General features: G+C 42.6%; 1 protein-coding gene across 1 annotated transcript in view; it reads right to left on the bottom strand.

Annotated features, from left to right (window-relative positions):
- LOC146576193 (E3 ubiquitin-protein ligase rnf213-alpha-like) overlaps positions 1-11597 on the bottom strand; it is a 44781-nt gene extending 33184 nt beyond the window's left edge. The window contains exons 1-4 of the mRNA XM_085271273.1: positions 11449-11597; positions 9509-9627; positions 7759-7916; positions 75-761 (exon numbers count right to left, since the gene is read on the bottom strand). Coding sequence (XP_085127399.1) covers positions 75-761; positions 7759-7916; positions 9509-9608 — 945 coding nt within the window. The 5' untranslated portion in view covers positions 9609-9627; positions 11449-11597. The remainder of the gene's footprint in view (positions 1-74; positions 762-7758; positions 7917-9508; positions 9628-11448) is intronic.
- Positions 11598-12759: the final 1162 nt, after the last annotated feature.

The raw sequence follows: 12759 nt of genomic DNA on the forward strand, positions 1-12759 counted from the left end.
TGACGTCTCTCCCATAAATGTTATTGTTGGTCAGTAACAATTATTTTCACATATACTGCATTAGCCAGTAATACCTTTGCTGTATAAGTTCCAAAAACCTTTTGTTGGTCATTTGCTACAGCCTGTTTCGGTTTCTGTTCCTGCTGATTTTTTCCCTTCTGGGTGTTTTCCTTTGACTGCTTTGCATTTGCAGCCACATTAGCATTCTGGTCCTGTTTAGGTTTTTTAGCATTGTCTGCTTCTTTCTGGTTCTTTGAGGGTTTCTCCTTTGGATCTTTAGCCGTAGTGGCCTTGGTCCCTTTATTTGAAGGTGACTGAGGGGTTGTACTCTTTTTGTCCTCTGAAGCAGGACATTCAGCTGGAGTGTTGGTTGGTTCTGTCTTCTGTGGCTGATTGTCAGGAGATGTTTGTGCACTGCTCTCCATCTCGTTTGGGCTACTTGTTGCCGCCGCAGACTGCTCCACTGTATTTGCCTGTACTGGGGCATCAGACTTTTCACTCTGATTGGCTTGTGCATCTTCAGCAATGGCAACAATATCATTAGCTGTTAAGGAACTAGGCTGGCTTTCTAACGAGGAAAGCCTATCTTGGAGTGAGTCTGGTGTTGTGTCCATTGCATTGTCTGAGCTTTCACTGTCAGAAGAATTTCTTTCTCCCTGTGTCTCCTTCCCCTGCTTATCTCCCAGAGAAATGTGTGACAGATCTTGATCTGATGACAAGGTGCCATCTTTTTTCTTTTTGTTCTTCCTTTTCTTTTTTTTCTATGTAGACAAAACAAACAAAAAGCAGATCTGTTTTGAAAATATCACAAATACGATTTCCTATATTAGATAACAAGAACATACAGTGAGGTCAATAAATATTTGATCACCCTATGATTTTGCAAGTTCTCTTACTTAGAGATCATGGAGGGGTCTACAATTCTCAGAATAGCTGCATTTCTAATGTGAGAGACAGAATCTGAAAAGACAAATCTGGAAATCACATTGTATGATTTTTGAACAATTTATTTGTGAATTACTGTGTGAAATAAGTATTTGATCACTTGCTTATTAGCCAGATTTCTGACCCTCAAAGACCTGTTGTTTTGCTTTTAAATCGTCCAGCTACATTCTGCTCATGACTCTAAATTAGTAGCACCTGTTTGAGGTTGTTAGCTGTCAGAAAGACACCTGTACACCCCACAATTAGCCAAAATCTAAGTAGCAACATGGGCAAAACCAAAGAGCTGTCAAAGACACAAGAGACAAAATTGTAGACCTTCACAAAGCTGGAAAGGGCTACGGGGCAATTGCCAAGCGGCTTGGTGGAAAAAAACAAACAAACAAAAAAAAAAAAACAACTGTTGGAGCAATTGTCAGAAAATGGAAGAGGCTAATGATGACTGCCAATGTCCCCACATTGACCTCACAGAAGATCTCTCCTCGTGGGGTATCACTGATGCTAAGAATGGTGAAGAATTAGCCAAGAACTACACAGGAGGAGCTGGTCAATGCCATGAAGAGAGCTGGGACCATCGTTTCCAAGGCTACTATCAGTAATACACTAAGACGTCATGGTTTAAAATCTTGCATCGCACGGAAGGTTCCCCTACTTAAGTCAGCCCATGTCCAGGCCCGTCTGAAGTTTTCCCAGGGACCATCTGGATAATCCAGAGGAGTCATGGAAGAAAGTCCTGTGGTCAGATGAGACCAAAGTAGAACTTTTTGGTCCTATGTCCATTTGCCGTGTTTGGAGGAAGAAGAATGATAAGTATCATCCCAATAATACCATACCTACAGTGAAGCCTGGGGCTGGAAGCATCATGCTCTGGGGTGTTTTTCGGCACGAGGACAGGACAACTGCACTGTATTAAGGAGAGGATGAACGGACCCATATATTGTGACATATTGGGCAAAAACCTCCTTTCCTCAGTCAGAGCATTAAAGATGGGTCATGGCTGGGTCTTCCAACATGACAATGACCCAAAGCACACAGGCAGGAAAACCAAGGCGTGGCTCCGTAAGAAGGATATCAAGGTTCTGGAGTGGCCTAGCCAGTCTCCAGACCTGAATCCAATAGAAAATCTTTGGAGGGAGCTGAAACTCCGTGTTGCTCTGCGACATCCCCGAAACCTGACAGATCTAGAGAAGATCTGTATGAAGGAGTGGGCCAAAATCCCTCCTGCAGTGTGTGCAAACCTGGTGAAGAACTACAGGAACCGTTTGACCTCTGTAATTGTTAGCAAAGGCTTCTGTACCAAATATTAAATTTTTTTGACTTAAGTGATCAAATACTTATTTGACACAGTAATTCACAAATAAATTGTTCAAAAATCATACAATGTGATTTACGGATTTTTCTTTTTAGATTCTGTCTCTCACATTAGAAATGCACCTATGCTGAAAATTGTAGACTCCTCCATGATCTCTAAGTAAGAGACTTTGCAAAATCACAAGGTGATCAAATACTTATTGACCTCACTATATTTTAGATTCATATATATTCAAACTCACTTAATTGTTTAAAGTCTGAAAAATGAACTTTTTTATTTAAGGAAGCATTTATTAAATCTTCTAACAAATTAAAACAATGTAAGAAAATAGATATATAAATTTGCATAAATGACTTGTAATTTTGTGTAATTCATTTTATAAATTCCGAGTCACCAAAACTTTGTGACTCAAAAGAGATACACTAAGTATTGAAGGGCTAAACTATACCAAACTATGTACTACATGAAGGTATTATGATTATCATAAGATCAGTAGATTTTTTTCTTAAACGTGTTAAATTAACTAGTTCCAGGTCAAAGAGATTTGGCTTTACACTTGTGAAAATAATTCTTGCAATGTAAAAAATTAAAATTAAAACACTGAGCTACAGTGCTTCAAAAGTTTAATAAAATACTTAATAACACAAATGTGTCAAAAACATGTTTAAATTAAAAATTTGATTATTATTTAGTAGGTTAATAAAAAAATGAACTAACATTTTTATAACAAAATTCGAGCCCACATGTTGGACTTCTCTGAGAAGTCAGAAATGAATCGCTCAAAACATTCAACAGTAAAACTAATATTTCTGTTTAGGAATGCAAATAAATAACTTTAAGACGCGATTTGGCATCTTAGTCAAAAAATAATAATGCACTTTATTTTTTTTTAGCTTTTTTTGTAAAACAGTAAAGTTGAAACTTTCCTGCTTATCTAGTCTTGTCGAACTCTCAGAAACTCTCTCCGTCCTGTTCTCTAGAATCAGGAAATTATGGATTTGATTAACTGGTCTCTTAATGCAATTGACACCCTCTTCTCAACGAGAAGCCTGGGCTCAGGGGAGCCCGATTGTCCTGCAGGAACGTTTGTTGCTGGATACATCATGGACGGATGGGAAAAGTGTCGTGTCGTGTGCCTGGCAACACTCTCTATGGAGGACGCTGAAGACATCTACTTATTCTGAACCATGATAACGGGGCTCTTGCTGATTGGAACTGACAAAACTTAAGGTTATGTATATAACCCCGGTTCTCTGAGTAGCATGAGTGAGTGTCTCACTATGGGAACGCCTCCTGTGTGACCTCATCAGAAGCTCAAATAACATTACGCCAGCCCTTACAGGCTAGCTAGGTGACGCCCATGTCAGGAGGGGCCAGGGCCTCCCTATATAATAGGCTGACATAGCGTCAGATTCAAAACAAGCCCACCTCTTCCTCGCTTCCATAGCAAGGAGGGCGGTCTGGTGAGACACTCACTCATGCTGCCCAGAGAACCAGGGTTATATACATAACCTTAAGTTCTCTTTCATAGCATTCGTTTCGTGTCTCACTATGAGAGAAATACTGACTCCCGGATTGCCAGACATGCCTGTTAAGAAGACAACTGTCCCCAACAGCACTTCACAGGGGAGAAGCCACCCGGGAAGTACCTGCACTGAGGACTGAATGCGCTAGGTTAGGTGCCGTCACATCTAACCTGTAAAACCTAGCAAATGTATGAGGTGAGGTCCAGCATGCAGCTGCACACAGCTCCTGAATAGAAACTCCCCTAAAGAGAGCCCATGAGGTTCCCAGACCTCTAGTGGAATGCGCACGTAAGCCAGCAGGGGGCTGAAGGCCCCTGCTAGTATAGGCCAGGGCAATTGCTCCTACTATCCAATGGGAGAGGCGCTGTTTAGACACAGGCTTTCCCATATGTGGTTTAGCCCAGGACACGAACAGCTGGTCACTTTGTCTGACACTCTGGGTTCGGTCCATGTAAATGCGCAGAGCACAGACTGGACACAAGGTATGCAGCTGCTGTTGCTCCTCTGAGGAGAAAGGCGGTGAGCAAAAGGCCAGCAGTTCTATAGGGGAATATGTGCCGACAACCTTCAGGACAAAGGCAGGGTTGAGCCGCATACTGACCCTCATATTATCCGAGGAGAACTGAATGCATGACTGATGCACTGAGAGAGCGTGGATCTCTCCCACACGTTTAGCAGAAGCTAAAGCAATTAATAGAGCCGTCTTCAAGGACAGAAATTTTAACTCAACCCGTTCCAGGGGTTCAAATGGGCAACAGGAGAGCGCAGCCAATACTGTGGGAAGGTCCCACGATGGAGCCAACGGCCTAGATGTAGGCAATTTACGCCGTGCACCCTTCATGAAACGACATATTAAGGGATGCTGGCCAACAGTCTTCCCCTCAAAACCAATATGGCAGGCCGAAATTGCTGCCAAATACACCTTGATGGTGGAGAAGGCTTTACCCTTATCAATCAGGGCCTGAAGAAATGACAGAATCACAGCCACAGAGCACTGAAAAGGGATGGCCTGTGATTCTACACACCAGCTTTCAAACACACGCCACTTGTGCTCATACAGCTTCCTAGTAGATGATGCTCTAGAACACTGAATAGTGTCAATAACGTTATGAGGGAGCCCCACTGTGTTCAGGTTAAACCCCTCATGGGCCAAGCCCATAGAGCTAGCCTCTCTGGGTGGGGGTGGAATATTTCACCCTGTGCCTGAGACAGGAGGTCTCTGCGTAGTGGTAACGGCCAAGGTGGGCCGCACAGCTGCTGAAAAATCTCCGCCAGCCAGTGCTTCCCTGGCCAGTGCGGGGCTATCAGGATCATATAGTGACTTCCCTCCCTCACTCTGGCCAGAGTTGGAGAAATGAGGGCCACTGGGGGAAAAGCATAGAGGAGGGTTCTCGGCCACTCGTGAGCTAGAGCATCCACCCCGAGTGGAGTTCTCTGATCATGCAGCGAGTAAAACAGGGGACACTGAGCATTCTCCCTGGATGCATAAACGTCCATGGTCGCCTGCCCGAATCGCAGCCAGATCTGCTTCACCACCTCTGGGTGAAGCTTCCAGTCCCCATACAGCGGGTTGCCCCTGGAGAGAAGATCTGCTCCAAAGTTCAAGATCCCCGGCACGTGAGTTGCTCTCAGTGACAGCAGGTGGACACTGCTCCAGACTATCAGTCTTTGTGCCAGTGTGTGTAACTTGGGGGATCCCAGACCCCCCTGTCTGTTGATGTCCGACCTCACTAAAACATGATGACCTCTCAGCCAAGGGAGAAAGTGTTTTAGCGACAGGTGAACCGCCAGCAGTTCCAGACAGTTTATGTGGGTGGAGCGCATGTGAGGGCCCCATTCCCCATTCACTGTTCTGCCCTCGTGGGTGGCCCCCCAGCCCGAAAGAGAGGCATCTGTGGAAATCACCTTCCTGGCTGAAACTGCCCCCATTGTAACGCCCTGAGACAAGAAACCTGGCCTCTTCCACTCGCGGAGAGCGAGTGAACAGTCTGCAGAGACTCTCACGCGACGGTGGCCGTCTCGGTGAGGGTCCAGTCCCCACGAGCCCACCCAGCGCTGAAAGCCTCTCATGTGCAGGCGTCCCAGTGTTATTGCCACTAGAGAAGAGGCCATCAGACCGAGCAGCCTCTGGCACTGTTTGAGGGTCACTGTGTTGCCTCTGAGAAACAGTGCTAGGGATGACCGTATGGCCGCTGTTCTCTCCGGGGACAGAAAAGCCCTCACCCGGAGGGAGTCTAGGCTGAGCCCTATGAAAGTAATGCATTGAGTTGGCGTCAATGTGCTCTTTTCCACGTTTATCTGGAAACCCAAACTCTCCAGATGGTGTATGAGAGCATTTGTGTGACAAGTCGCTCCCTGGCGGGTTGGGGCTGCCACCAGCCAGTCGTCGATGTATGTGGCCACCCGAATGCCCTTTTCCCTGAGCGGGGCCATTGCTGCCTCGGTGCATTTCACAAACACCCTTGGGCTCAGTGAGAGAAAAAAGGCAGGACTACAAACTCGTATGCTATCCCCTGGAAAGCAAATCTCAGATACTTTCGGTGTGGGGGATATATAGGGATGTGGAAATAAGCATCCCTCAGGTCGGTTGATGTGAACCAGTCGCCCGCTCGTACAAACCGTAGCAGCGAGGCGTGCGTCAACATCCTGAACTTGTATGTCCTTAAATGCCGGTTCAGGGCACGGAGATCCAGAATGGCTCTCATCCCCCTCCCCCCTTTCTTTGGCACAAGGAAATACGTTGAATAAAATCCGCTGTGCATTTCCTTCGGAGGGACAACTCTTACAGCTCCTTTGTCTCTCAAGGTGGAAATTTCCTCCAGGAGAAAACTGGCAGACTCGCCCAGAGCACGAGAGTAAACGATTTCTTCGAAATGTGGTGGAGCGACATTGAATTGCAGCCTGTAGCCCTTTTCCAATGTCCTCAGCACCCATGCTGACTGAGTGCAGGTGGCCCAGCTCTTCATGTGGAGAGACAGAGGGCTCACTGGCCACTCCACCGAAGATGGCGTTTTGGCGCCCCCTTGTGGTTGCAGCGCGAAACATACGCCATTTCGGTGTCCTGTCACCTCTGTCACAGGCGAGCGAGGTGAGAGGCGAGGCGAGGCGAGAAATCTTCTTGCCGCAAGGACAGAGTTTTGTAACTTTGTTGGCCATCGTAGCCATGGTTAGCTAGAGGGTTGCGCACGTTAGCGAGACTGACACTGAGTGCGGAGAATATTGCTATTCCTCGCTAACGTGGGGTGAAAAGTGTTGCTACTTTTCTACAGGTATTGCTACCTAATGTGTAAAACCGCTAGCGTCGAAGGGTATTGCTAGAGGAAGCTAGAGATACCTTTATTAGCAAAGTGTTGCTACTTCGCGTTCGGAAAATATTGCTACTTCCCTGGGTGAAAGTATTGCTACTTGGCACCAGCACTAGCTACAGAACAGTATTGCTACTGCTTGTATGCTAGTGGACAACTGAAAAGCTGGGAACAAAGCGCACGGCGACCGAGTTGTTCACTCGAATCTGTGAACAGTTTAGCTTTAGCACCCAATAGCACAGTTGTCTACAGGCTTCTGTGAGAAGCGAGGAAGAGGTTTTTGAATGACATCTGACGCTATGTCAGCCTATTATATAGGGAGGCACTGGCCCCTCCTGACATGGGCGTCACCTAGCCAGCCTGTAAGGGCTGGCGTAATGTTATTTGAGCTTCTGATGAGGTCACGCAGGAAGCGTTCCCATAGTGAGACACGAAACGAATGCTATGAAAGAGAACCAAATTAACAGCTCAATCAATAAAAATATAATTTTTCATTATATACCAGTGGATTAATTATTATAGAAAAAAATTAATTTGGCATAAACCTTACACTGTGTTGAGGCATGAACTCACTGTACACCAAAAGTAAGCAAAGCCATTCACCTACTGTACAAAATATGTTGTTTCCCCAGATTAAAAACCAACAGGCCTGGCAAGATTGTGACACGCTCACCTTTTTCTTTGGGTTGTTGTTGATGACCTCGTCATTTGGCCGTTTGGGGGATTTACTGGATTCTTTGCTGTCCACCAGTGGGGTGTTTTTCTGTGAATCTAGCTTCTCAATTGGACCTTCCCCATCTGCTACCAAAGACTTTGGTTGATCTCCTGCATCTATGTTAACGATGAGGGGTTAATAAAAATACATAAATAACTTAATTAAATAAAAATAACAAATTATAAGTTAGAAAAAATAAGTAAAATAAGCTAATTTCTAAAGACGTGTGAAAACCACTGTGGTAGTACAGAGCATTTAGTCCTGCTTTTCATTCTGGCACATCACCTTGCCAGTCAAAGATTTAGTCAAGTATGAACTCTGACAGGGTCAACATGCATGTTCAATAAGTAGTTAAAATGACAGAACATTTAGATTTCAGTCCGTAAATTAATAGGGACATACATTAAACCACAAAAGGTGGCATTTGTATGTTTTCACTTTGACCCACGTAGGCAAATTTTCTTTTAACTATAAAGAAAACACCTGAGCTTGTTCAGTAAGTCACAAGGCACAAATTTGTATTTTCTGACCCTTACAAAGTAGGCCAACACGCTGTCACGATAGGTAAGCACAGAATAAAATAAACACGTAGTTTGAAAACAGTTGAAATATGTACAATCTTAATGGAAAGTCTGGTTAAACAAAAAAAATCTTTGAACTGTTTTCTAAAAGAGTCCACAGAGTCAGCTAAATGCAGTCGTAGTGGGACACGAAAGACACCTGAAAGCATCTAGTGTTCAATCTTGTATGAAGAACAACTAGCAAATTCTGAGCCTGTGATCGAAGACAGCAAGCAGCAGTGTGTTTGGTAAGAAGCTGGGATTAATAGTCTGGAGCCTTTCTGTTAAGTGCTCTGTAGGTGAGTACAAGAACTTTAAAATGAATCAAAGTCTACTGAGAGCCAGTGTAAAGAGTAAGAATAATATGAGCTCACTTGTTAGAATCCATTACTAGTCTGGCCGCTGCATTTTTGTTTACCTCAGAGAGATGAAACTGGTTTATCTCTGCCGTGAAACAGGGCATTACAGTAACACGTAATGACACAAGAGCACGGATCATTTTCTCCAGTTCAGCCAAGAAGGCCTTATGTCACAATTTAGAAGTGTGGGGTTTTTTTGAGTTAAAAAAAATTAAGAAACAGGAATGAGACACAGATTTTACATGCAAAGAATCTAAATTTTCCAAATACTGGATGCTGGATTGATTTTTAGGATATAATAATGGCCTTTAGTCTTAGTTTTCCTCGACTCAAGGCTTAGTACGAACTGATAACACAGATGTATCTACAATCTCTTTTTTTTCCCCCACATTATGCAAGCCGTACCTAATTTTGCTTTGACATGTGCAACATGACTAATGTAAATCCTCATGTCAGGAAAAAATGTGCAATATAAGTTATGCGCAGATGAACAGCCCTTATCATCACATAATTTTACATGATTAAATTCCTTGTATACAGGTTTTTAATCTATATTTATAGAAAAGTGTAATTTCATTATGTCTGCAGAGCTGCATGTTCAAACTATAATTTTATTTGTTGACAGGCCGTGAAAAAAGCATCCACACTGTTAATCAAATACAGAGCCGTTTAAATAATACAGTACATTATGCCAAATTAACAGGAACAACAAAGTTGTCACTTGGACTTCTTCAAATATTATAAACAACTATATAAAATGAAACCACATTTCTGACCTCATCTACTTACCTTGTGCATTTGTAGGTTTAACAGACAGCTCTAGGCCACAGTTACTGCAGAATTTGGCTGTTTTCTCTATAATGTTATGGCCACAGCGTGAGCACTTCATCTTCAGACTTCAGTGATCACTGCAAAGAAAGAAACTATTTTCACTTCAAGACCATCTCAAAATTTTCTTTCACTTTCTATTTTGGCAGTCGATGTCACATGAAACTGTGTTCAGCTACACAACAACACACCAGTCGCATTGTCTTTATCTCCTCTGAACTTTGATCAGTCATACCCAAGAAGCTGGCCTGTGAGAGACTGAATTGGAAGTCATTTTACAAGAGAGTCAGTGAGTCAACTGAACGCCCACATTCATGGCCCGCGAACAAGCATCCAATAAAAAACTGACATTAACCAAAGAGAGGGAAAAAAACCTGAGAACCCTCACAGCACACTTTAATAACACGTCCTTAAAAGAAAAATTCAGTTAACACTGACCAAAAGTAGTTCTAATGAGGAAATAAGTAATTCTTTATATGCCATAAATAGTTCAAAAATGATATAGGACATTTCACAAAGAGTAGAAGCGGAGAAGGTGGTTTTCCTCCTTCCTTTTCCTCATACTTTCAATAAATACTTCACATGACTTATTAGCTGGCAATGTAAAGGCGATATTACGTGAATGACTGAATAACTCAAAATAACATAAATTCGTGAACCACCCAAGTTAATATTATGCCATTATTCTTTGATTTCGATTGATTTTTAATGTCATGAATAAAGAGTCAAAATTGGGTAATCCTTATATCTGCTGGGATCAAGTCATTCAATCCAGCGATGGATACTTCACTTTCATTTCTGCATAATTCATCTGGCAATCGCTCTCCCTCTTTGTCAAACGCATGGTCTTCATTGGACTTCTGGTTACACTTTAATGCAACAATTGCTTTGGGCGTTTTCAATCCACTGAGAAAGGCTATTAAGGTTTAAGACATCTGACCCAAATACAAATAAATACACTGTGAAATATAACTGGTTCAACCCAGTTTGATTTTAGAGCCCAACCAATAATGCCTTTTTGTGAGACTGATGTCAATAATTAGTAAGTTTGCAGGAATATAATCAATTTAGTATAAGCAAGGAAAGAAAATGAACAATCAGCATCAAGGTCGGTTAGGTCTTTTGCGATTTGATTTAGACTTCAAACGATTTCTTTATTTCTTAATAAAATGTAACAAATACAGTAAACACCATCGCGTGTGTTTAAACCGTATCTCTATATTGCTGAAAATACTGCAAATAACAAGTGACTATTCCATTCTAGGAGATGAGCTTTCATACTTTCACAGATAAAGGCGGGACGACCTTTTTCAAGAACTTAAGGAGTGACTCTTCTTGAAGCGAAAAGATCTTTGGCTTAGAAGTTCGGCCATTCACATGTTCCCTGCGTAAAGAAACGCACACGTTTTACGTCACTTCTTGCGTGCCAGTGCGTTTGACAACAACAAAACAGAGAGAAAGCGAACTAAATGGCCACGAAGTCACTGACAAAATAAAACCTGCAGAATCACGACAAGCTTAGCAGCAGCAGGGAAAGCTCTTAGTCACACTACAGAGAGCACTATTGCTAAAATTAAGTAGCGACTCTGCTAACTAGCTTCCCCGAAGCAGCCAGCCTAATGAGCTGCGCAGCTAACATTAGCTTGGGCAGTTAGCTCTGATTCACTCTCAATAATAAACGGAGATACTATTAGAAAGAACGAACGTCAACCAAACTTCATTACCCCGTAACCCAGCTGGAGCCAGACAGACCTGGCCCAAGGCAGCGCAGTCTGATAGCTAATTCTGTTATTAGGATGAGTTTATTCCTACTGTGTCACAACGGAAATTCTGACATTGTGACAGTCACCCAATGCTCATAACAATAAATAAATAACAGCCGACCTGAGCCGCCTTCCTACCTTCTCTTCTGTGCTGCAAAAAGGAGAAAGCCTGCAAATCATCTCTGCTGGTCCCACTACGCAGCCGTCAAAGACACGTCCAAGACCTGCTGTCCCCTCGTTTCCGTATCTACTAAAGTTTCGTTTTGTCAGAAATGGGCGTGAGCTAAGTTTACTTCTATAATCACTAATAAAATCGGGGTTTCTTTTGCCTCTGACTAAGCTGGTTTTCATTCATAGGTAATGAAAGCACAAGTTGAACTAGAGACAAACGACCTCTTCTAGGGGTACTTGAGTGCATGGGTGCATGTGCTGTAAAGTGATTTAAACTCACCTTATTTTTTTCTTAGCATAAATGAAGTTTATGAAAAAGTATCTTATGGCACAACCTGTGGATGCAACATATTAAACATCTTAATTAAAAATTTTTTTTTTTTTTCACAGATTGTGATTAAAAAATAAAGTTCATTTGTTTGCTACAGTTTATATTTCAGCATCTGAAATGTACAAAAACCGATTATATTACACAATAATTGTACAGGAAAAACAGCTAAAATGGGGTTGGTCACATGCGGTCAGTTGCCATGTGATGGTGTTTGTTTGTCATTACATTGTACTTTCCTATTGCCTTTAGGCAAGGACAAACTGCTCAATAGACATGCTCTGTGTGACCAGCAGGAGGAAATAAGCATGCTGCAGTTACAAACTCCTGGAAATGTGCCCATAATGTGTAAAAGTTTGAGACTGTTAAGAAAAGGAGAGGGGGGGGAGGCTGGCTTTAAATCTTTTAGGAAACTTCATAAAAAACATTCCAAACTGAATGGAATTCTGCAATCTGTCACATTTGACAGATTTATTTATTTGTTTAACAGCAAAACACTCATGAAAGTAGCACTGGAGCAGCAGATCCTTTCATGCATCAGAATAAGTGGCCCTCAACACAGCAGGTTTGTTCCGCTGACATTTGAAGTCTACATGCAGGCTCCTGCAGGCACTGGGTGATGGCTGAAAACAAATATTTAAAGTCATAAAAAACAGCTGTTTAGTTTGTAACATTTATAAGCTGATAAGAAAGGAATATGCAGTGAAAAATGAAACCGATCCACACCATCATGTTACAGTAAATTCTCAGTAAAGGCCAACATGCTCAAACTGCATATGTTTATTGTTACACTGAGTGTCCTGTGTTGCCTGTGGAATGACCTTTAGTCCTGTTATGAGCTGTGCCTCTCCATAGCTCTCACAGGACACCCACTCACCTACTGAAGAGAGATTTATTTTGAATGTCTTTGAGTCATATTAGTCAAAAATCTGAACCCAAGCTCATGCTAT

The sequence above is a fragment of the Mchenga conophoros genome, linkage group LG4 (assembly GCF_057382185.1).
Source record: "Mchenga conophoros isolate Kocher_MC1m ecotype Shallow Benthic linkage group LG4, M_conophoros_male_GT1.1, whole genome shotgun sequence".
Lineage (NCBI taxonomy): Eukaryota > Metazoa > Chordata > Actinopteri > Cichliformes > Cichlidae > Mchenga > Mchenga conophoros.